This window comes from Biomphalaria glabrata, chromosome 13 (assembly GCF_947242115.1).
Source record: "Biomphalaria glabrata chromosome 13, xgBioGlab47.1, whole genome shotgun sequence".
NCBI classification, from domain to species: Eukaryota; Metazoa; Mollusca; class Gastropoda; family Planorbidae; genus Biomphalaria; species Biomphalaria glabrata.
In genome coordinates this window covers 18,374,794-18,400,088 of record NC_074723.1, presented here as the reverse complement: position 1 = coordinate 18,400,088, position 25,295 = coordinate 18,374,794, and the positions used below count along the sequence as shown (strand labels likewise).

The window sequence follows — 25,295 nt, the reverse complement described above, 5'->3', positions numbered from 1 at the left end:
AAATGAGGCTAGAAAAGGCGCCATCAAGAACCTTTAGTCGTGTAGAGATTTTCATAGAGATAGGACGTATTTTAGTTTTGAGTTAGAATTTGTATAAAAAAAAGCCTTTTATTTTGTTAGATCTAGTAGTAATCTGAATATATATTATTATTGAGCTTTGAATGAAGTTATTCATCTGATACAGTTTTATTTCTGTACATATTATATATATTCTTGTGCTTCCAAGTTTCAAATTAAAGTTCTGTATTTGAATTAAAAGGATCTTCGTTTATTGAATCTCTAAGATAGCATTTGGATCTAGAGATATACATCTATAGAATCCTCGGCATCACAGTTACAAGATAATAGCGCCCCTGATGAATTTTGGCAAAGATCAACAATGAATTCAACTAACAAGAGAGAAACTTACAAACTGTAACTTCAGAATTTTTAACTGTGATACTCTTAAACTTAAAATATTTTTATGTCTCTTTTTTTAGGCCACACAGACACTAGCTCATGAATGTGTTAAACCTTTCAAGCTTACACTTGGGCCTCGACATGCTCAGAGTCGATGTGAGATAGTGGAGTCCCTGTATCAAAATTTTGGTTTGAAAGGGTAAAGAATGTTTTATTTTGTTTTGCATGTTTTGGATGTTTCTTCAGATTTGAAGATTATTACATCCTATCTCAAACCTACTGCAGGATGGTAGGGGAAGGTAGGGTTTGGGTTTGAACCTTGGAAGAACTAGACCATTAAATGACAGCCCAGAGGTCACACCACACGACAGGCAGCCGTCACAAATAGTTCAAGAAAAAACTGTTGCTAACAATGTAAAGTAGTTTCTTAACTCTTTTCTCCGTAATTATTTACCACATTCTGGTGGAATCAACGCTGGTATCGTCAATTAGGAGAGAAAGAGTTAAAATATAGTTAAATGTTTGGGAAAAGTGGTGAATGTTTTTTTTTAAGATATTGGTATTTTATAGCATTACATAAAAGCTTTATGAAGATATCTTGATTTTGAGAAAATCTTGTTTACTTGATCTAAGTACTTCATTTTATTTCAGAATCATTAAAAAATTGGGTCACAAATATTAACTGTTTAACTCTTGGTCTCTTTATGTTTTGTTCTATGTACTCCTAATTTATACATTATTTATAATATTAGATAATTTTAAATAAAGAATAATAATTACAAATAAATAGTATACTTAACAAATAGACACATTGTAAGCATAAAAAATAATGCTTTTTATTTATGTTCATATTTTATTTCTTCTCTTTTAGGGGCTTAACAATTGACAACATAATGAAGTTTAATGTGGAAGGCTTAAACCACAATGCTGGAGAAGTAAGAGATGTGATAGAAAGACTGATCAAAACTATGTACAAAAATCATGGAGCACCTATCAAGGATTATCTCCCTCCAGGTACTAATGTCTCTGTCTCTCTCTCTCTCTCTCCGTGTTTCACTATATATTTGTTCATTAAGTTACGCATAATGTGCATCTCCTTAAGTGATTGTGTCTCCTCCAATCAGGATGTTTTGAAATTGGCCAATATGTGCAGTATCTATGCTCTTTTGACACAGAAGACTTTGTTGGCTCGTACATGCCACTCAAACGCCGGATGGAAGAATTCCTAAAGACATCCTTTATGCTGAGCATGTGGTGGGAGTCAGACCCAAGGGCCAGAGATGTCTGCAAGCAAGACACAAAAACTCGAGGTGTCAATGAAAGTTTATGGGAGGAAATAGCCCAAGATTGGACAGCATGGAGACAGACTGTGCATGCTGATACGAACCTTTCAGAGAGCAAAAGAAATGAAGAAGCCTTAGTCAAGAGAAAGAAAAAGAAAGCTGCCCTATCAGTTTCCTAAAACAGATGCATACACACACACACGCTGTGTCAAACTTTGCCGCTTCAGAATTGACTTGATTACCCACACCAGATTCTGCCCCATTGTAAGAACAAAATAAAAGCAATGACTTATCTGTGTGCATCCTTTGTCTTCCAAAACAAAAGTTAAATATAATTCCAATAAGGAAAGATGAAATATTACTTAATGTCTTTTGACTTTACCTACCATGTAGTTATTTACTGCCTAAATATAAAACCAGCTATATTAAGTATAGAAACCTTGTACTGCAAAGATATGATAATTTGTTTATTGTATTCATTACCAGATGATGAAAAGACTAGAAAAAACACTCTTTGGCGACAACTTTTTGAATACTTTGACCAAGTTGATGGTAAACCTCCCAGAACTGATGCAAAAGTGAGGATTTTAGTTTTTATCAAATGTTTTGTCAACTGTCATGCCTAAATAACTTAAGAATATATTTATAAACCAGCTTACTTCCTTTTGGTTTTTGCATTATATTTTTTTAAATTTTATAATAAAGCAGTAAAATTTAACTTCTTTCTGTGTCATTAATCTTAGTATTGCATGGAAATTACCAAGTTAAAAAAAAAAATTAATTGTCCATAACACATGTTGAAATCACAGAAGCTTTTTTTTCTATTTTAAAGCCTTTTTTTTCTCTATTATACTCAATGAGGATATATGTTATAAAAATGCTAAAGAACTACTTTTACCCAAACTATTTTCAGGTAGTCACTGGAAAGTCTTTCAAACTGTTATTTCACCTAAGCTAAAACAATGTCATTATATATTTCTAACATAAACTTTTATTATTTTAAAATTGAAAAGAAACAAAAGGCTGAAGAGGAACAGAAAAAACAAGCAGAAATTGATGCCTTACAAAAACAGCTCCAGGCATTGAGAGATATGAATGCAGGCAAAGCAGTAAGTTAATGTTATCTTGTTTGAGCTCAGCTCATTCAGAAAATTAATGTTTCCTCTCTACTTATTTCTGATCTACTTAAATTGAAATAAGTGTTACCAATTCAAAGAAGGAGAGATTCCTAATGATAGTAAAATTGTAATAGACGCATTATAAATAATAACATCTTTCATGGTAATTTTCTATTAAAATCAATGTTATTAAATAATTTTATTTTTAAGGAAAAATGTGTTTACCTTTTTTTGCTTCTCACATTTCATTGTCACATACAGTGGAACCTTGAAAATCTTTATACTCAAAACCTTTATACTAACCCTAAGAGGTTGTTTTAATTGTCAGAGTGGTCTGTCTGTACAATGCTTTACATTACTTTATGAAGAGGTTTAATTTTGTGCCATGAGTCATATTAAGAATAACTGTTCAACAATAAGTATTTCATTACTAAAACAAATATATATTTTTACATGACATGGTTTTTTCATAAATTGTTTAAGCTTCGAAGTGACAGAAGCAATGGCGTAAGAATCTTGCTAGTAACATTTATAGATTCATTTTTGTTATTACTTACCTAGAATGATTACTTTGTAGAATTACTTTAACAGAAAAGTAACAAAATAGTTCACTTTTTAAATCCAATAAAATAATAATAATAATTCCATAGTATTTTTTTAAAAAAGCTGTTTATGATTTATTGATTAAAATATTTTAACAAAGGGAGTTTTGTCTGAACTGACTGTACTCTTCTAATCTCTTTATATATAAACATTTCAAAAATAGAAACAGACCCAATTATTTTTAATTAATACAAAAACCAATTTGGCTGGAACAAACAAAATTTATTATTTGTTTCAGATAGTCCAATATATGAATTTTCATTAAAATTAAATTTTTTAAATGTTGTTTTATATTTACTGAAAAGAAACAATTGTTAAATGCTAAATTTTTAGTCTGTTATATTTTGTTTTGTTTAGAAATTTTGTTTTCTTTTTTTCATCAAATATTGTTAAACTTACTTCATTTTAATCATTAGCATTATAATCATTAGCATTAGTTTACTAACAAATAAGAAGTAGAAAGTGAAAAAAACAATTCTTATTAATTTCTTGAATTGTTTCTAGTATTTATTTTTTATCCAGTTAGATGCTTGAATATATTCAATGTAAATTAATTGTCAATGAATAATTTAGTTAGGAGAACATTTTTTTTTACTATTTTTATGTATATAAATCTCTGACATCAGCGCTGACAGTAACAGTAATTTAAAATTATAAGTTAATGGCAAAGTTCAAATTAATTGATATAGAACTTTTGTGAGATATGACAGAGAATGTGTTTATCTGTCTCAATATGCTGGGTTGAATTTAATTTGTATACAGCAGTTATACTTTTAAATGAACCTATAAAAGTTAGGTCTTGTTAGTTAACATTTTAATAAATTATCAGAATGAAAGAATACCTGGATCTTTTTGCTTACTATATGGGATTCCGAAAAAAAAATTAAAATAAAAATCCTAAAATTTTAATATATTTAGAGATATTCTATATTAACAATATTATAATTAAATTGAAAATTCATGCTTCGTCATTCTCCCTTAGTATATTATTTAATTTAAATCTAATAATAATCTGTAACCATTACTTTATCCTTTAGCAGGACCTCATCAGAATTAGAAAACATTTATTATTTATGGAACTTAAATTAATTAAACCAAAACATAGACCTATCATAAACAAAATAATATTTAAAGAAAACAATATTACCGTTGTTGTTTTTATCCACTAATTACAGATTGAAATTAAGGTTGCATTAATTGCTAAAAAAAATAGATTTTATTTTGTTTGGTTTCTAACACTTTGCACTTGGCCACTAATTTTGCAGCCTATAGATGCTTCAGTTTTATCAAAGAATGATCCTTCCAAGAAAGCTGCACCACAGAAGGTAGTAACATATAGTTTGCACTGCGACATATAGCAAATTTGACTTGTTATGGTTAGTTAGAATTGTTTGCTTAGAGACCTTAATAGTTGGATGTACATGTTTTTAAATTTAAACTAATTTTAAAAAGATCTTTTCATTTCTTTATTATGCTATTTTAAACAAATCAGTTTTATTTTGAAATATTCAGCTATTTAAACTAAGCTAACGAAGTAAAATTAATGTATTTATCAATTTATTTTCGTTTTATTTTTTATTGGATGCTAGCTGAAATCTTGAGGCTAATTTGGAAATATTTTTATTTTCATTCAATGTTTACTACTTCTAATGAATATTTAGGTAGAAAATCTGACCACAATGAAATATCCTATTATTGGTTACTTGTGACATGGTTATGTTCAAAATATTTTAATATTACACACATAAAATCTCATTCTTTACCAGAACTCTTTTTGGGTATTTAAACCACAACAACAAAAAAAGAGATTTTCTACAGCCATTTTTTACAATACCTCTATTCAAGTTATACATTCAGAAAAGATGGGCAAAACCCAAAGCGTAAAACGCGTTTGGACAAGGTTCTTGAAAAAAGCTTAGCAATTTTCTAGAAATTTGACAGTAGATGTATATCGTTAGGAAAAGAATTACTAGTTCATTGGCCACACTAGTTTGACCATTATAACTTTTCAAAGTACAAACATTTTTTTTTTTTAATTTGGCTTGAGGACTAGAAAATCTATATCTTGATAAGATTGCATCTTTGGGTACTTTCTTATTAAAGAGTTCAATAAATTAAGTCTAGATCTCAAGGCCTATCATTAGAAAATTATAAAGTCTAGTAGATTTATATATTCATTAAACAAGGAGAATGAAGAGCAAAATAATCGCTTTATGTTGCATAAAGAAAGTATTGTCTTTTTTAAAAATTATTCTATATATTTTTCTTGTTAAGAATTGATGCTTGACTTTATTTCTCAAGTATAAAGAAATTAATATATCAACATATGTTATTGGGAATGATGTTGACTTTATTTCTCAAGTATAAAGAAATTAATATATCAACATATGTTATTGGGAATGATGTTACTGTATCTTTATGTTTATAAAAACAAAAACTGTTGCAATTATTCACAGAAAAAACCTGAAGCAGCTAAAGTAAAACCTAAAGGTAATAAACCAACAACAAAAGATGATGATGATGTCTCAATGTTTACTGTTGACAAGTAAGTAATGCTGATGATGTTTCATTGTTAACTGTTGATAAGTAAGTAACATACATTCTAGACAATCCAAGGTAGATATGATGTTAACATAAACATTGTGAGAGTTTGAGACTTACTTGTCTAGACACTGACTGATACAATCAAAGGTACTTATAATGTTAACATTAACATTTCAAGAGTTTGAGACTTGTCTAGACACTGACTGATACAAATTCGTTTTCCATTACAGCATTTGTATATTCTGTGGGGAAAGGAATGAAAGCTTCACAGAGGAAGGTCTGGACATACATTACTGGAAGAATTGTCCCATGCTGAAGCGGTGCACTAATTGCAAACAGGTATTTTACATTTTTTTAAAGAAAATTCTAATTGGATAGTGCAATTTTTATGCTTATAGCATGCAAAGTGAAATATGGTTTAATCTTTTTGTGAACATGTGGGAATCTGGGAAAAGTTTAGGTTTGAAATCAAGCCCCCTTGATAGGTAACCAAGCGGCTTTTGTCATTCAGCTTTATTTCACAACTATTTTTCAAATTAGGATTGGATACAATACTCATTTTAATTTTTTTCCCTTTACTTTAACATTTCTTTGAAGCTTTAATTAGTTGTATGATTTTTTTATGAATATTGTAACTTTATCGCTTAGTTTTAATTTATTAAAATAAGTATGAATTCAAGATTTGTAGTCCCTTATTAATACTGTTACCTAGGCATCCACAATATATGCCTACTTGTAGCTATTATAAGTAGTGGACAAGATAACAGGGTTTTTATACATTTAGGGAAGATACAGGGAAAGTTGTTAAGTGGATTAAGAAAACAGTCAGTTAAAAATTTTAAGGTCAGTATGACAATATAACTTTACTTTATAGTTCCAGGATTGAGTGGAAATCTGACTAAAGAATGCATAAATGTAATTGAACTATAATTTGTTCTTGTTTAATTGTGAGTTAATCCATTTTTTTCTGTTCAACAGGTTGTTGAGATAGCCACTTACACTGACCATGTGCTGACAGAATGTGAGGCCAAATCAAACTTTAGCAAATGTCCCAGGTGTTCTGAAGCTATCCCCAAGCCAGAATATGACCAGCATGTGGCTGATAAAGCTTGCAACCGTAAGATTTCTTAGCAAAATTTATGTTAGGGAATCACATTTCCTAATTTAATAACACACCCCATAAGTTATCATTGTAGGTTTAAATGATCTAATTTTTTTTTAATGGGGTCATGATTCAGGACAGAGAATTGTTGTGTTACAAGATGGTGACTTTATTTGCTTGTGAATTAGAACATTATTATTTATTTTTTTAATATGAAATCTTAATTTTTTTTTCTTTTGTCATATTCATCAGCTCACAAGACAGGTCAAAACCACTGTCCACTTTGTCATGAAAATATATCTTCTGGTGAAGATGGCTGGAAGGAACACTTGATGGGACGGACAGGGTGTAAACAAAACCCAAGAAGACTTTTGGCTCTTAACAAACCTGCAGGGGGAGCTGCAGGTAAAATATTTTCTCCAGATATTTGACATTAATTGGTTAAAAGAGTTTCCATTTCAAAAAAGTTGACAGAGTAACTTAAATCATTAGTTAGTAGACATAAAAGAAAACTTAAATTGAGTAATAAATATAGTATTGTACTGGTATAGGTTGTTATCATTGGAAATGGTAATGTTTTCAAGTACCTATAACATGCTTCCAATGGCATGCTTCTCACATAGCCGGGGACATCCAATCCTGGCCTTCAAGTGTGGCTCAGACATTGAGCCGGCGGAACTGTTGTGACTAATAGGAGAAGGAAATAAGGCAAGCATCTAGACCAGTAAGCTTAAGGCTGGAGGGGCTCGTTAGCCTTGACTTACCCACCTAGGAGAAGAAAAACTCTGAAAACCTCCGCTGACTTAACGGCTACACCCAGATATGGGAAAAAACTTCTAGAGACAGCCCTAGGGACATAGTGCTACATCCTGGCAAATCAATGCTACTGTTCCTAAACTGTACAAGATATATGCCACATCTGCTACTTTGGAGAGAGGAACTTAGTTCCTATCATATCTAATGCTCATACTCTAATCTTGTTACAAGACTAACCACAGCCATTCTATGACTGAAGGAGGCCAACAATAGTAAATACAATTTTTCCATTTGAGACCTAGACTTCTAGTGTTTTATGGGGTATAAGATATTGATTTGTTTTTGTGGTCATAACCAGGCCACCAGCTCCCCAAATTGGTAAAATTAATGTATTAATTATTGTGCTGACCCCATGACACCATCATAACTGTAAGTGATTTGTTCTGTCCTCCTGCTAAGTATCTAAAGATAATAGGGTGAAGAAATTTATTGAAATAAAGGTAAATTTGTCTGGTTTATTGTCTAATGAAAAAAAAAAAACTTGTAATATTCATACATTGCCTTCTTTACACCTGTTGTTGAAGTACATATGGAGGCTTATGTTAAGACTTTGGATCGGTCATGTGACTTATCCAAAAATTATATTTTGGGAATCTGAATGATCATATGAGAAATTAACTTGATCCCGGTGCTGCTGCAGTCAGAAATCTGTGAAACATGCCTTCATTTTTTCCATACTTTGTCACCATTATTTCCAATTAAATATTGTATTTTAGTTTTGTAATTATATTATGTGTTTATTCCATTATTCATTTGTTTCTACCTTACATTTGTTTTTATGAAATTGTATAAGTTTTTATTAATGAGGTTTTTGCAAATAGGCTAAGTTTAGGAAATTGTAACTATGATAGACAATATCTACTAAATAACATTCTTACTAAACTTTGTGTAGCCTGACATTTTATATTTTTAGACATCTCTGGATATTTACTGTCAGTAGCACAAGTTCCAAAGGAAAATCTTATGATCTAATATTTAATTATAAAAAAAAAAAAAAAAAAAAAGCAAATAAGCATTCAGTGTTAACTTTTGATACTACTTATTAACTTAGGCTCATATTTTGTCTTATGATAACTTAGACATATTTTTTTAACTTAAAATTATATCTAGCCATGTACCAGTACATATATATAGCTAGATACAAACTTTCTTACACAACAATTATTTCCTATTTGAAGAGGCTCCGTGGATCAGGAAATTTTTCTGTATTCTCTTCTCTTGTTTTACTCTACAGGTAATAAAACTACTGCAGCACGTGGAAGAGGAGGTAAGGCAGGCTCTGTACGTGGACGCAAATAATACAAACTAGTATACAACTATTGGTCAATTTTCATTTGTAGTAGAATGTTATTTAATTTATAATTTGTTTATTGTTTTTGTTTCTTTTGATTGGCTATTATTGAAACTTTTGTTAGTGTCTTCCTTTAAACACAGAATGTTATTTTTTTTTTGTTTCTCTGGTCAGTGATCAGTAATTTTATACAGTATAAATGTACAGAATATTTGTGCCATTTGTGAACTATGATTTTTGTCTTTTTTTTTTTTTCTTTTTTTTTTTACAAACCTATTCAGATCTAGATAGGCCTATAGTAGAATATTGAATTCACATGATATATTTACTTTCAATGTGCCTTTGGTAATGCTGGTTAAATAGAGTAACTTCAGTCCCCATGAATCAATAGTTGAGTCAAATTATTTCAACACCTGTCTAACAAAAATAGCAACCAATATTTAACAAGCATGTATTTATATTAATTACAGAAGTCTTTCTAAATTTAACAAAAATACTGTCAAGATACTTTAAATATTTATTACAGAAATATAATAATAAATTATACTGAACAGGAAAAATATATTAAACTTTGAGGCCCAAACAAAGTATTAGCTTCAAAGTTCATATCCTCTTTGTCTCCAAATTCACTTTGTCAGTTTTTTTTAAATGTCTTATAAGCTGGATAAATAATTTAACAATTTTAAGCATGACACTTCAATTCTTTCTTTCTATTAAAATAAGAATCCCAAAAAAAAAAGGGGGGGGGGGGATTTCATTATATGACCTGCATCTGTGTTAAAAATTGTTTTCTTTGCACATGTAAATATTTAATATAAAGTAGTTTTGCATATGCAACCCATATTCTATGTATTTTATTTGACACTTATATGACAAGGAAGAACTGCTTGTAAAATTGTACATTTAAATTTTTTTCTTTGTAAATTATATCATTTCATGTACAGATAAATAAAAAACACAAGTATGATCAATATCTTGGCTTTACAATTAGTGTTGGTCATTGGCATTGTTAAGTCTCTCATGTTGACTTCTTTAATTATATTCAATTGTATATCGTTTGAAATAGTTTTTTTCCTTTCCTGTTAATTTCTACTTCTTACTATTTGATAGTTTTTTTTTAAGTATCAAAATAAATTTGGTTAACTTGGCCATTTAGAAATGAACAACTGCCGCCTATTAAATTTCCAGCCTAATTTCATTATAATTTTGCAGCACCTATACTTTAGGCATAACATACATTTAATTTAGCATTTTCAACTAGAACTAATTTTTGGGGGGTTATAAAATATCTTCAGAAACATAAAATTCAATATTTGGCATGAATAATGTAAAATGTTACCAGTAGTAATATTTATGTTGATCTAGAACTTTTAAATTTAATATTTTTTTTTGTTAACACATTACACTTTCATTCAATGCATATGTTGTAAAACAAATTTTCTCAAGATAGTTGTTTTGTCTCTCAAATTACTAGACATATGCAAGTTTAGAAGTTCCTGTATGCAACTATTTAAACACACTTAAAGAAACACTGTGTTTAGAATATACTTTTCTATAAAACAGGCGATTCAATGCACATTGAAGCATGACATTATTAATTATTATTATAAAATGTAACAATTAATATTAATTCACATCTTAATATTCTTCTGAATCTGAAGAAACGGATATGTCTAAAGGATAGCAGTCCCACTGTGAGCATATTACTGGACAGTCATATGGACAAATAATTTTTTCTAAAGCAATTTTATCATAGAAGTCTTCTTTAATAAATTCCCTGAACATCATATAATCAATGAGAGGTGCTGGCAAAGGAAGTTCAACCAGCTTGACTGGTGCAAACCTCCCAATACATCTGAACACTTTTGACCGGCACAGCTCCTTTAAGCTAAACACCTGTGTTGAAAGTTCCAAGATATGTTGCCTTAAGGCTTCATCACAGTAAACTGCCACTGGCCATTGTTTTTTCTTTAACCACGTCTCTTGCAGGCACATGGGATTGAGCTCAACTAGAAAATGGACAACATTCCAGAGTTTCTCACTGACAGCCATGTAGAGATAAGAAGGTCTTGATTTTTTGCTCAGCTTACAACCCCAGAGGAGAAGTGTGATAGCACATTTATCGCTGTGTAATCTGATGGCTTGCTCTAAAGGTGTTTCACGCCAACTAGTTGGGAAAGAAAAAAAATCATAAAATGTTTATATACAACCTATAAAGACTTATTGGAGGTTTGCTAATGTTTATACATTGTTTTAAATATACAAAACCATCAAATTACATCACTGGAACTAATGATTGATAATAAAGGTGGACTAACAAACATTTAAAAGTAAACATTATATTTACTTGAATAAGAATATATCATGCTACACTATACTTGAATTAACAAAATTCAAAAGTATTTTTCACACTCATTTTCAATTTGTTTTACTGCTCTAAGCAAACATAAAGTATTCTAATGTAATTTGTTTTTTTATGAACACTAAGTGATAAAAATGAAATTCAAATAATACAAAAGTTCAAACCTGTATTGTCTGTCCATCTTGTAGCCATATTGCAGCAATAATCTCACCATGTATGGGTTATGCTGTTCTATTGCTATGGTCATTGCAGTCACTCCTGCTTTACTTTTGGCATTCACTTTGCTACCACTTTCTAATAACAGCTCACAAATCTCATATCGCCTGATGGCAGGGACAGGAATAATGCAACAGTTCAAAATTGAGAAATGTGTCTTAGTGATTACATATGCATTAACTTTTACTATGGATTAAATGAAAGCAATAAAGGATAATAATAACACCCAGACAAATGATGCAAAGTGAGGCTACATTAACATATTGAGATCTGTATCAAAAGATGGATGTCCACAGGCTTGGAGAGCTGTAATAAAAGATTCCACAAGCTGGGTCTTTAAAGTGTATTTAGCTACTCACAAAAATTAGTTTAAGACTCAAAATAATTGGGATGGCTTGCAATTTTATTTCTGATTGTTATATTTAGTCAGAATATACTTTTTGAAGTTTCACTAAACCACATGTACACATATGTCAGTAAAAGCAAAACTTATATGATTAATTGTATCCAGTCATGGAATAAAATAATAATAATGGGATTAAGCACAAGAAGAAAATTAACAACATTCTAGAGTTTCTCATTACAGTCATGTGACTTATTACTATTAAATATTTATTATTATTATTATTCATAGATTAATTGTTTTTTTTCAGAGGCATTAAAAAAATGAAAGAGTAACTTGGAAAACAAATGTCACAACATTCATAAGTCCGGTCATAAACTAGTAATTTATTTACATCTGAACATATAGCTGCCAAAATCTTATAACATGTCCACACCATACATTCATCTTCTTTTTTTTAAAGAATCATCTGTAATGTAAATTAAAGAATGAGAAAAAAAAAGATCTTTTTGTCAAGCTTTATTGAAGCTTATTCTTTCAAATTTGGTTGAAGCTGAATTCATTTGAGATTTTCTGGTTAAAACATCTTGCTTGGTCTTGACAAATAACAACATGACACCAATGTATATACAATTGATTTACCTTAAAAAAAATCTTTTAACAATGTTATGAATATATTATAAACATAAGAAGACAAAAATGGAAGCAAAATAAAACAAAAAACTCAGTTGCTACTTTTTTACCTTAAAACTACAGCAATGTGTAGAGCTGTGCATCCATTCTCTATCACAGCATGGAGATTGCATAAATTATTTATGAGCAACTGACAAATATCAAGATTGTTCATCTGAATAGCTCTGTAGAAACAATTACTTAAGATGCAGCAGTGGAAGACATTAGTCTTAGTAAGGCTCTGTCTTAAGGTGAAGAAATTAAATTGATAAAAGTAGTAAATACATTACAATATTGTAGGTCCCAGTTCTGAAATGATGATCTTATAGTACATAATGTTGCTTATTCTATATTTCTTTATATGTTTATTTATAAATTTTAAGTATATGTAATAGGTTAGCTTTTTGTAAAATCCAAAACAACACAGTTGAATTTGAAAATAAAAAACTTAAATAAACAAAATATGCAGTAAATTTCTGACTAAATGCATACTTTATGAGTGGAGTTACAGCCCCTGAGTCAAAGTGTAGCTTGGTATTGACATCTGCCCCTGCATGCAATAGTTCTTTCACAATAGCAGGGCTGTTGGACAAAATGGCTCTGTAGAGAAGTGTATACCCTGTGGATCAAAGTCAAAGATATATGTATTTATAATTTTCTAAAAATTGTATAATAAAACATACCATTGTAAACTAATAAGCCTGCATAAAGTGGATAATATGGAAGAGTAAAAGGTTAACAGTAAAAAGCTTATTATAGTTTATTTAACACCTTTTTTTTTATTACAATCCATAAGAAAAACATGCCAACCTGTCTCTTTTTCAGTGAAATTAACTTCACATTTATTGGTTGACAGCAACAATTTAGTTAGCTGAATATTTCCATGCTTCACTGCCCACCTGTTAAATCACTTTATTGATATAACAAATGATTGAAAATTAAAGCATTAGAATATACTTTAGTATAAATCTTCAGTATTTTGGAAGAGTAAAATGTAGTTCTAGATCTAGAATACAAATGATACATGGATAATATGCTCTTCTTTCATTACATAGCCTTTTCAGTTACTATCTACCTATCATTTCTAAATTAGCATTGATTCTAAGCCTTTCGGAAAGGGATATGTCAAATGAAGTATAATGTCAAGGTATATTGTTAGTTGGACAGTGGCGTAGCTAGGGTGGGGGGAGGAGGGGGAGAATTTGAAAATCCCCCCGGGCCCTCACTTGAGGGGGGGCCCCTAATGAGTGCTTTTTACATTAAAAATTAAATATTAAGCAAAATGCAGGGGCCCCCAAAGAGGTCAAGTCCCCCGGGCCCCCAAACGATGGAAAATTCCTAGCTTTGCCCCTGTAGTTGGAGTAAGATATAGTTCTATGTATAGGGTATTAATTTAGAACCAAATAGTAATATTTAGGACAGAAACTGATGACAACAGATTTAGGTTAGAATTAGGGAAAAAGAAGGTTGCTATTATATAGGCTAGACAACATATTTTCTCTGTATTAGGTAAATTTCATTAAGAACATTGAGAAGACTCAGTTGTAATGCTCAATTTTGTATAAATAAGTGTGATGAACACAGATTCCCTTTAAAACACAAAACATGTGACAAAGTCAAATGAACTTTGAGTATATAGTTAAATGCCTAACACTATTTACAAACAATGAACAATAAGCCAAACCTATTTCAACACAACATACCAGATGGCCCTGCATCCTGTAGTAGTTTCTGAATTTACATTTGGTGGTTTAGGTTTAGTCTTCAACAACAAATCAACCATGTCAAATAGTTCAAGTTGGCATGCAATAATCAGAGCTGTGGTATTGGTACATTCACTGGGATTTGTGTCATTGATGTCAACATCTTTTAATTTTAGCATTTTTCTGACCTAGCATAAATACAATGAAGGTACTGAAGAACTGTTAATGTATAGACAATATTCTAATTATAGGAAAAAAAAGGGGTGCTCGGTGGCTGAGTGGTTAAGCACCTGTCTTTCGAACCTGGGGGCCTTGGTTCAAATCTCAATGAGGACTGGGATTTTTAGGGCACATGTGAGTCCACCCAACTCTAATGGGTACCTGACTTTAGCTGGGAAAAATAAAGGTGGTTGGTTGTTGTGCTGGTCACATGACACCCTACTCATTAACCGTTGGTCATAGCAACAGATGACCTTATCATCTGCCCCATAGATCGCAACATCTGCAAGGGGAACTATAGGGAATAAAAAAAGAGAATTAGTTTCATACTAACCACACCAAAGAGTTATGACAAGTTAAGAACTGAGTTAAATTTCTATTTACAATATTTATAAATCTATATAAAGAAAAAGAAATATTGTTACAGGGGACTGTGAGATATCCTTGAAATAAATAGAAATGTTTATTTTAAAAATTTTAGTTAAATAAAATTATTAGATGAAAAATGTGTTTCACTCACTTTCCTGCAATTCCCAGCTTGAACTGCAGTAAAAAATTCAATTATCTTAGAAGGCTTTTCATTTGTGCTTTTGAGTTTCTTCTCCATCTTTTAAAATGTTAAGATTTGAATAGAATAGGACTGCAATAAGTTTAAAATCTAAAATTATTTTTTAAAGACCTACATATATCATATATATAAAACATTACAGTCTAGATGATACAAAAAGCTGATTGTTCAAATGAAGCATATCACACAAAAAACATAAAAATATATTTTTTTTTTAAACATGCATAGTTGTATCAATTAGTTTTCATAAGTCCTGTAATTAAATTTGTAATAGATCTAAACTAACAATAATAAATCTGTGTGATTACTAATAATTGTACCAATTATTTTTGTTTAGTGCAATTTCATTCTTTTATCTTTCTCAATACGTTATTATCCTATCACTTGTCTGAACCAGTTGCAATAGGGTGGGGGAGAGAGAAGGGGCTATATGGATGACTTTTTAAATGCATTTATGGAAAAAAAAAGGTGAATGACCTGAATTAAAACTCAGGGATAAAGCTTTCTTGAGCCAATACATTAACCACTGTGCCAGTGAAGTGCTTATCAAAATAGAATGTTTTATAGCTAGCTATTGTTAGTTTCAAACTTTTCTCTCTACAAAGTATAAAAGGACTAATTCAACTTATACCACCAAATCAGTCAGTACAATTTCTTTCCCTTGTTCAATAGCTAATTAAATGATAGGTTAATTTTTTAAAAATTATTCTTGTTTTGTCAGGTAAAAGAAATAATTTAGCAAAATTTCAGCTTGATCCCAGATTGGGTGTGGGTAAGGGAGAAATAATGTGTGCAAACATTTTTACCAAGCAGAGTTGATATAATATTAAACTTTGTAAAATTAGAGAAAATATAATTTCTTTAACTTTCACTTTAACTAGCTTTAAAAGTGCAATAACTGCTATCCGTTATTTAGTAAAAAAAAGTTTCCCTTTCAGACCTTGCGATCTATAGGGCAGATGATGTAAAGGTCATTTATCTCTATGGCCAATGGTTAACAAGGGTGCCATGTGCCCTGCACAATGACGAATTGCCTTTACTTTTCCCCAACTAATGTCACATACTTTTAGAACTGGGTAGACTCAGAGGCACTCTAAGGCCCCCAAAGAAAAATCCCAGTTTTCACCTTGATTTGCTTTGGATGCCAAGCACTTTACCACTCAACTACAGCGCCTCCCATTGAAGCTTATAAGTTGACTATATTATAATATTTCTTTCCTTTTCTTCTCTCAATAACATTTGTACCCCAGTGCTGCTATATATATATATATTATAATTATATATCTATATTGTATGCTATATGACGTGTCATGTTTTTATTCATAATTTTTTTCACACTTAAGCCTAGTAAAGCTTGAAACTCCTTTTATGTTTTTTGTACACTTAATTAAATATGTAGGCTATAGGATCATTAAAATTATCAATTCTTCTTATAATATAGTCTATATATAGATCTAGATCTATAACTAAACCTATAACTATAATATGGCTTACATTACACTGAGTCAGTGATTACACTCTTAAAAAATAAAGAAGATAAATCATAATGATGTCCTTATTATAATACTCAAATACTGTCCATAGCCTTAGGTTTAGGTTGATGTAGGAGTAATTGTAATAAATTTTTATCTCATATGAAGCTAGAATTGGGCAATAGATCTAGATCTAGTACTCTAATCAACTCTAATGATATAAACTGGTAGTGTTTGCAGTTTTGATGCGGAGACCATGGCAGTCTGTGAAGCCTTAAAAGTCATTGACTCTCAACTCGGCCAGGGACATTTGAGGGCAACACAGATTGTTGTGGTCACTGACTCAAAATCTGTACTACAGGCTTTGCAAAGCCCCGGACCATGCCCCCCCCCCTCTTGCAATGTTGACACTGTCATCATGGCTTCACACAACATAAAACAATGCTATGGCACCCCTGTAATAATGCAGTGGGTACAGAGTCACATAGGTGTTACTGGCAACACTATTACAGACTCCTTGGCCCACCAGGGAGGGCAAATTCCACCCACTGAACAGGCTGTAAGTTTTCATCATGCTCTGGCTATAATTTAAAAAAACAGAAATGGAAAAGTGGTTGAGTGCTGGGACAAGTCCCAAAAAGCCCATGGAGTCTGGGAGCACATGAGGCGCCCTGACCGCACTTTCCCGTGGTGGAGGCTGTCCAGGCCTGAGCAAGCTATTATAGCAAAGTGTAGGACAGGCTATAGTATTGTCCTGTTGACTCATATTTCTCACGGCTATGGCAAAATTTCGATTCACAGTGCCCCATTGCGGGGAAGAAGAGGAAATCGTAACTCATATTCTGTTTGACTGCCCCATACTTGCTGATCACCCTCTCGACAGATCTGGGAAACTAAAAATTCTCGACCTGTATGGCGACATTTATGCACTACGCAAGACAGCAGGGTTTCTGTCCAGGTCTTTTGCAAAAGAGGATTTGAGCCTCTCAAGCCCTCACTCAAATGGAGTTTGATGATGATGATGATAATGATATAAACACTCGCAGATAATGACTTACTAAACTTCAATGTACAGTTAGTATGTTAGTGGCTGAACAGAACAGTAGTTGCCATATAATTGATATAATGATAATAATCATAATCATCATAATGATATATTAAATATATATATAAATAACCTATAAATATATCAAATATAATCTAGATTATATATTAGATCTATATATATTATAATTATATCCATAAATTGGCATAAAGCTCTGGGCCAGATCTACAACAAACTGAAACTCAAGAATGGCAAGAAATAATATAAAAAAATAAAACTAAAAATGTTAGTCTACTCAATGTTTATCATAGATCTAGATCTACTAGATTCATCTAGACTCTATAACCAGGACCAGGACTTTAACTTAAAGTTTAAGTATAATGATAATCCAAGTGCCCAAGCGTCGCTAGTTACTGAAACAGGGGAAGAAACTCTCATTAATGCCTATGACAAACAACAAAATAATATTAAATTTCATTGGATAAAGTTTCAGTCAGAAAGGCGGGCTGAATTTGAGCTCGGGTCCAGCAGGTTACTGATTATCATCACATCAAACTAACTAGATCTATCTATAGGCTTACGGCGCGACTATTATTTTTATGAAATTTCTGTGAAAAGGAAATTAAGGCCTACGTAAAAAAATAAATGAAATATTGTGATAAAATAAACATGTAGGGCAAGATACAGCAGTGTTGTGTACACCATATGCAGAGGCTTATAGTTAAGGGGACTAGGGGAGCATCATGAACCAGTAGCAACTCTCAGAGGAGGGGTGCCAAAAGATTTATAGATTTATAGAATTTTTTTAAAAATTAAGTTATGTTAAATTTATCCTAAGCTGTAGACATTTTCACATAGGCTTCATCTGATTAATTATATCTGTCTTATAAAGTACTGTTATAGTGTAGCATATTTCCATAAATCCCATAAACAATAATTGTATTAAAACATTTTTGTTGGTAATATTGTATATCTTATCTTATAGATCACAGGCGTTTCTTCAAAAGTTATAAATAGTTATTCTTTTAATGTTGCTAATCAGTTGATTATCAGGTGTGGATCCCAGATGAGGAAATTTGAAGTTGTGTTAGATATGACTAGAAGTATTTGGCGTTTCCAAGATATTTATAACATGATTTAACAGTAAATTACCAGTTTAAGTAGCAGTAATGGGTCTTCAACATCTGTAGGCCTATCTATACATATCTTGATAAGCCTATAGGCTACATTTTTAGTGTCCACGTAGAGAGCGTAATGTAGAAGAAGATTTTGCATAATCATATAGGCCTACTTTTGGGGGGCTAATATTTGTTGCAATAGATTTCGCTACTTTAAAAAATCAATTTAAACACATATCTATTAAACGTGAATCTAGGCCTACATATTGAAGTTTAGAAGCAAAAATAGGCCTTATACTGCCAGAAATCGGGGAAAACAGCAATGGATAATTAAGCTAGCATATAGCCTGTAGGCCTATATTATATTAGCCTAATTAATGCCACAACTGACTCAATATATGTCTACTGATTCTTCCACGTGGTGTAGAAAAAAAAAAAAAGAAAGAAAATAAAGCGGTGGGAAGAAACATAAAAAATGGACGGGTCTCTCATTGAAAGAGATTCGGCTATCCAAGCCAACACATTGAGTGGAATAGGGAAACCACGGTCAGTAGACCAACGGTTCAATTGAACAGATTAACGAAGGGCTAGGTGAGGGTGATTAGGCATATTTAGCCTACCAAATAGATCTACGTGAAACTATATAGGCACTACTTTACATTTCGAAATGACCAGCTGTATTTCCTTAAACTATCTATTACAATTGTCGTTGAGTCATTGACCTTGAAACGTTTTTCCAAACGAAAGTTCCCTTATTGTGTCGGCCTAGTTCGTTGTGTTTTAGACTCACGTTTAACGGTTATGTTAAACGAAAGTTTTAAAAATTCAATCTATGTGAAGAAAGGTAATCTATTGCAACGAATATTAGCATGCACAAAGTAGGCCTAGCCTAGATCTACATGATTGTATGAATTGAGAAAGCTGAGTCATAGTACTTGAACCTCTTGTCTAGACCAACGAAAGCGCCTTGTGCCTGCCTATTTGAACATTTGTTCTGCCTTGGAGAAATCCAAGCAGATGATAACATCTCTATTTCCAGTTGCTCGAATCCCAAGACGCTTGGGACTAGATGCGAGGCCAAAGGCCAAGCACACCAGGAAATTCCCTCCATTTTCCTTCAATGTACTATAATATAGTGGTTGCTTGAGGAACAGCGTGTAACGTGAATCGTGAAACGTATACTATGAAAGTGTGTATATACACTACAGCGACAGCTAAAAAAAAATGCTCTGCAATATTATAGTACAATAGATTTTAGAATAGTTGCCCATATTGGAAATTATTTTAGTGATATGAATGGAATATTTTTTTTTCGTTATTATTTTTGTAAAATCTTTTTTTTTTCTGATGCAGTCAGTCATATCCCCATTATATCACATTATTAATTTCGATGAATAAGTGTTAATTAGTACATGTGTCCTTGAGCCAGAGTTTGTGGATAATCTGTTTATAAATTATTACACACACTCATACATATGTGTTATTATATATTTAATAGGCTAAATAAAATGCAATAAAAAATACAAGATTCATTTTTGCATAAATTTATATTAATTACAAAGCTCACTCTGTTTGTCTGCCAATAAAATGTTTTAATACACTTTTTCTCGCATTTCCAATTCTTGGATTTAGTTGTAACTTTGCATAATTATTTATTGTACCTGACAAGACATGAATCAGTAATAAAAAATAATAAACAATTGTTTAGTTGATTATTGGTGATTAATTATTTTATTTGATATCAAACTAAGGAGAATAACTGTCACTTAATGAGAAATGTGGATGTCTATATGAATTTAATGTACTTATACTAATTAATTAATAATATTTTAAATGACAGAAAGGGTGCTAAACCCTGCCATTTTCAGATAAAAAACTAGCACTTCTTTCCCTTAGATAAGCTTTGCTTTTTAATTTTTTTTTTCTTTTCCTTGTTTTTAATTTTTTAAAACTTGTTTCACTTCCTTTAAATTAAAATGAAAATAAAAATTGACTTTAAACACAAATATTATGGCATAAAATCAAAGTCTTTATTGTTGGAGCTTTGCACAAAATCAAGTAGTAAAACTGGTCCTGTGTATCAAACATCAAAGACAAAATAAAACAACTAGGAAGCATAAACTAAGTAGTTACTGAATATTCTTAACATGCCTATATCTACAGATGTTTGACTACTGTAAAACAGTGCAAATATATATATATTTCATCTAAAACAAAATACATGTAAGACATCTTCATTCACAAAATAAATGTTTAAAAAGTTACATTACTGCTATACTAATGGATACTGAAATATGTATCATATTTGACCAATAATATGATAGCAGTAATCTAGAACAAGAACTGTTCTTGGCATGCATAAGAATATAATGTGCATACATTATTTTATAGAATATAGATGAAGGTAATTCAAATAATACCACACAAAAGAATTTAAAGAAAGTGATAATTGATACTTTTCTTTACTTTTACTAAGATATTTTTTCTCACAGCCTACAAGACTTGTATTTTATATTTTAAGAAATAATCTTTTAAAATAGGAATTGTGTTTGTATGCATTTTGTTGCTTTAATTCTTTTATAATCAGATACAAAAAAGTAATTGTTGCAGTTTAAATAATTAACAGATTGTTTGGATCTATGGAAAGATCATAAAAACAATACAGGTACCTATAATAGGTGAAGAGTATAAAAATAAGTGTAGACATAATTGTAAGGACATAATGAACTTGTGTAACAAAATAAAAATTTTATTTTGGCTTTTAATCATGCCAGATATAAAAGACTTTTCACTCTTGTGCTTTTAAAACAAAATGCTTTTATTTTTTTTTTTGTTCTCACTATATATATAATAAAGCATACATAACTGTTTTTTTTAAAGGAGGTTTTATGCTACAATGAAGTGTGGTTTATATAAATATACATATACATTAAGGCTTTAGAACGTTGATAAAGCACAATGATTAACTTTTTTATGAAATTTAATTCTAGCATAAAAATTTAGGCCTACTTTACCATAAAGATAAGAAATGAAAAAAATAATTGTCATGATTGTTTATCTAATGAAACATTCTTGCACTTTTATTTTTAAGAAATATAAATTCAAGAAAATAACATATGTCATAATTTCTATGAAAATATTATGTAAATACCAAACCAGTGTGCAACAATCCATCATGTCAAAATCAAGCAACACCCATTAATTAAAATTAACATATTTATTACCCATAGACTTATATATACTACTCTAGACTGGACATGGAGATTTTTTAACACTTCAAAAAATGTGAAAATGTTTTAGAAAGTTGGATCAAGGCGTTGTTTTGTAAAGTAGTTAAAAGAAGTGAAGTCTTTTTCAACCCTAACCTACGTAACATATAATTTAATTTTTAGATCTAGATCAAGTAATTGAACATCAAAAATAGGAATACTTTCTTCTCATAATTAATATTTTGCAATTTTAGATACATAATCTAGAAAGATCTTGGTAATCAATCTATTTAAATGTCCATAAGATGATTTAAATCAACATGAATTATTTCGATCTAGGATTTTTGAAGCATTATCTCAATGGAAACAAACAGGAAATGGCTTTGTTTCATAAATTTGCGTGAATATCCAAGAAATGATTTTGCATTATTTCTAAACTTTGAAAACTAAAGATCATTACTTTTCTAAGACAGAAAAGATTGATTGGGGCGACTCCCCTTAGAGCTTAAAAAAGAGATTACGTACATAAAAATATATATATAGGTCTGTGAATCGATCAATCGCGGATAAGAATTTATTTCCAGTTTCCAGTCTAGTATAATATATATAAGTCATGTTATTACCCTTTTAGCCTTGGTACCTCTTGATGATGATGAAAAAAAAAAATAAAGCCTGTTAAGAATATTCAACTCAACTCAACTCTGATAAATAGTAAAGGCACAATATTTAAATGTTATCACTGAAACTTTTGATTTCACAATTGTAGTTGAACATTTTTTGGGGTTTTTAAGTACACATTTATTCCAACAATATTATATAATATTCAACAATTAAAATTTAAGTTCAAAATTTTTTTTAAGTATAAAGAACAAGAAATAAGATGCATGTTAGATTTTTAAGAAATTTTAAGAATTCAGTAGAATAATGTGATTTAAATTTCTTTGAAATCATAATTTGTTTTAAAGGATAAGAGTAAACACATTTACAGCTAATCTTAAATCATTGTGGCACTAGAGTGTCAGAATTAACTACCTAATAGCACTAAACAATGCAATGATCTTAAAAAATAAAAGATGAAGCCATTTTTATGTGGTATATTTTAGAAAACCTTAAGAAAATATAAGGCAGATTTAAGGTTCTATATTTTCTTCTATTGACTTTTGAATTGTTAGTTTTGCATGTCATTCAGTATTGAAGATTTTACATCCTAGCCTTAACCTCCTGCAGGACAGCATGAGATTGCAGCATGCAAGGTTCGAATTTGGGACTATCGAGATGACAGTTAAGAGCCCAAACCAGATGATGAGGTGCCACCATGTATGAATAACTTCAAATAAATCATTTATTTGTATTTCACAATATTTTTCAAAGCAACTCCCAGAAAAAAAAATAATATTCTTCCTCACTACTCTTATGTGGCCAAATGTCACAATTAAATATAAATTATAATTTGCATTTAAATTTATTCTTAAAGGAAGCTTTTAAGGAAAGGAAACAAGTTTCTAATTTTAGTATAACTAACGATTTTACAGATTTTCAGATTCTTTACCCAAAATTAGGTATGAGATTATAAGCACACATAAAGAAGTCAATGTAAATGCACATAAATATATGAATAGTGAAATAATATCAGTAATCATTGCATAGTTAGTTTGTTTAGACTGTGTTATCGTTTTGAACTTTTGCGCAATTTAAGCATTAAAAAAAGACATTTAAAAAAAAAAGAATTTTCAATAAAGAAAATGGCAGTATTAAGATTCCACATTGTGGAAAAACAAAAACATATTAGGATTGGTATATATATAAAACACATATTTAAGAACTAAAAAGTTTGATGACATTTAGGGTGACATTAAAGTTAAAGGGTTTTTCCATATAATTATCACAAAATTGGTTCTTAAGTAAACATTTCTTTTTAAAACAGCCTACATTTCTTCTTGTTTCAACAAAACTTTTGTCTGATTCTAACAAACAATTCATTAAAATATATCACCTTTTGAAAAAACATTTCTGTTCAGACTTCATTGTCATCGTGGCCGTGTTTAAAAATATGTTATGGATGAAATGCATAATAGTAATCTAATGGTATTTACAAATAAAATCTAAGGTGAAAGTCACAACCTTTCTAATAAACAAAATAAACATGATCAAATTCATAATGAATATATAAATTATATTTATATGTATATATATTAGTATTAGTCATGAAAAACAACATATTAATAAAACAAATCACTGGGGAATAAAGGAAGAAAACATCACATTAATCAACATTACATTTTTTTCTATAACATATTTTTTCCTAAAAAAAATATTATTTATGCTATTTAGAAAATGAATATAAAAATGGATGATTTATTTTTTTTAATTTTGATGCACAAACATTGAAATTTACATAACGAAGAGAAGATATACAAATTAAAATCATCCTTGACCAGTAATGGTATGCATTATGCCCAACATAAGGGTGTCTCACCATCGCTTTTGCTAGAGAGGATATGATCCTTTCCCCCCCTCACTCACAGCAAATTAGAAGATGATAAAATTTTTAATGAATCATCAAAAATTGTTTTAATTTAAAATCATGTAGGCCTACAGTCCATTTTTGAAATTATTATGGTTATCAACAAAAATGAATCATTCAAGCAATTATATTGAAATCTATGAAATGTGGACCCATACAAACTACAGTCAAAAGAGTCATCTGTAGGAAATTAATTTAGATCTTTTGGATATCAGCAATGATAAACACATTTTTAAGTGTTCATTTAATTGCCTTTTTAGTAAAGTATAATTAGTCTTTGAAAATACTTTAATAAAGCATTACACCTTTTGTAAACTTTATTTTAAAAACCAATCATCTTGAAAAAAAAAAGAACCATACTTATTAAGTTAATTATTATACTATTACACTAAGCAGGCAGAGGTAGAAAGCTAACTTTTTCGTTTGTGTTTCTTCTTCTTAGCACCAGATTTTTTTCTTCCACTTGCAGCTTTCATTGCTTCAAAAGTATGTCCTTGCACGGTGTCCAGCTGGTTCTGTAAAGCAAACACAAGTCTTAAAACTTTATAACTTCTTTCATTCAAATAAGTCTCAAATGTATTAAATGTACATGGTGAAAAAGAAATGTAGAACATTTTAAAACTTTTTTCAAATGCTGACACCCAAACATTTTATGCAAATTTTTAAAAAATATTTATTCGATAAAGAA

General features: G+C 30.3%; 3 protein-coding genes across 18 annotated transcripts in view; 1 reads left to right on the top strand and 2 right to left on the bottom strand.

Annotated features, from left to right (window-relative positions):
- The window catches only part of LOC106057410 (centrosomal protein of 104 kDa-like), a 37,647-nt gene extending 27,520 nt beyond the window's left edge, over positions 1 to 10,127 (top strand). For 8 of the 11 annotated variants that reach the window (XM_056008435.1, XM_056008442.1, XM_056008439.1 and 5 more), the window contains 11 exons: positions 480 to 598; positions 1,271 to 1,413; positions 2,169 to 2,260; positions 2,696 to 2,791; positions 3,284 to 3,307; positions 4,669 to 4,728; positions 5,860 to 5,948; positions 6,178 to 6,286; positions 6,926 to 7,064; positions 7,302 to 7,454; positions 9,100 to 10,127. In XM_056008435.1, the coding sequence (XP_055864410.1) occupies positions 480 to 598; positions 1,271 to 1,413; positions 2,169 to 2,260; positions 2,696 to 2,791; positions 3,284 to 3,307; positions 4,669 to 4,728; positions 5,860 to 5,948; positions 6,178 to 6,286; positions 6,926 to 7,064; positions 7,302 to 7,454; positions 9,100 to 9,164 (1,089 nt within the window). In that variant the 3' untranslated portion in view covers positions 9,165 to 10,127. The remainder of the gene's footprint in view (positions 1 to 479; positions 599 to 1,270; positions 1,414 to 2,168; positions 2,261 to 2,695; positions 2,792 to 3,283; positions 3,308 to 4,668; positions 4,729 to 5,859; positions 5,949 to 6,177; positions 6,287 to 6,925; positions 7,065 to 7,301; positions 7,455 to 9,099) is intronic. The other 3 variants (XM_056008433.1, XM_056008438.1, XM_056008440.1) reach the window with 3 other exon arrangements.
- LOC106057408 (putative ankyrin repeat protein RF_0381) lies at positions 9,391 to 18,190 on the bottom strand. Of its 2 annotated transcripts, none has more exons than XM_056008443.1 (8): positions 18,052 to 18,190; positions 15,192 to 15,311; positions 14,453 to 14,640; positions 13,560 to 13,648; positions 13,242 to 13,368; positions 12,821 to 12,994; positions 11,683 to 11,841; positions 9,391 to 11,323 (listed from the first exon to the last, which is right to left on the bottom strand). In XM_056008443.1, exons 2-8 carry the CDS (start codon positions 15,276 to 15,278, stop codon positions 10,795 to 10,797), a joined length of 1,353 nt encoding a protein of 450 aa, XP_055864418.1. In that variant the 5' UTR covers positions 15,279 to 15,311; positions 18,052 to 18,190; the 3' UTR covers positions 9,391 to 10,794. The 2 variants fall into 2 exon arrangements, with proteins under 2 accessions (XP_055864418.1, XP_055864419.1); XM_056008444.1 differs by having other exon boundaries at positions 12,821 to 12,934.
- Positions 18,191 to 20,348: 2,158 nt separating this feature from the next.
- The window catches only part of LOC106057411 (uncharacterized), an 82,605-nt gene continuing 77,658 nt past the window's right edge, over positions 20,349 to 25,295 (bottom strand). For all 5 annotated transcript variants that reach the window (XM_056007579.1, XM_056007577.1, XM_056007578.1 and 2 more), the window contains one exon: positions 20,349 to 25,122. In XM_056007579.1, coding sequence (XP_055863554.1) covers positions 25,018 to 25,122 — 105 coding nt within the window. In that variant the 3' untranslated portion in view covers positions 20,349 to 25,017. The remainder of the gene's footprint in view (positions 25,123 to 25,295) is intronic.

Coding starts and splice junctions, on each gene's coding strand:
- LOC106057408 (XM_056008443.1), bottom strand. CDS start 15,278: ATGGAGAAGAAACTCAAAAGCACAAATGAAAAGCCTTCTAAGATAATT. Junction 13,369..13,559: donor TTTCACTGAAAAAGAGACAG/GTTGGCATGTTT, acceptor TTTGATCCACAG/GGTATACACTTCTCTACAGA. Junction 12,995..13,241: donor GCTGTAACTCCACTCATAAA/GTATGCATTTAG, acceptor CTTCACCTTAAG/ACAGAGCCTTACTAAGACTA.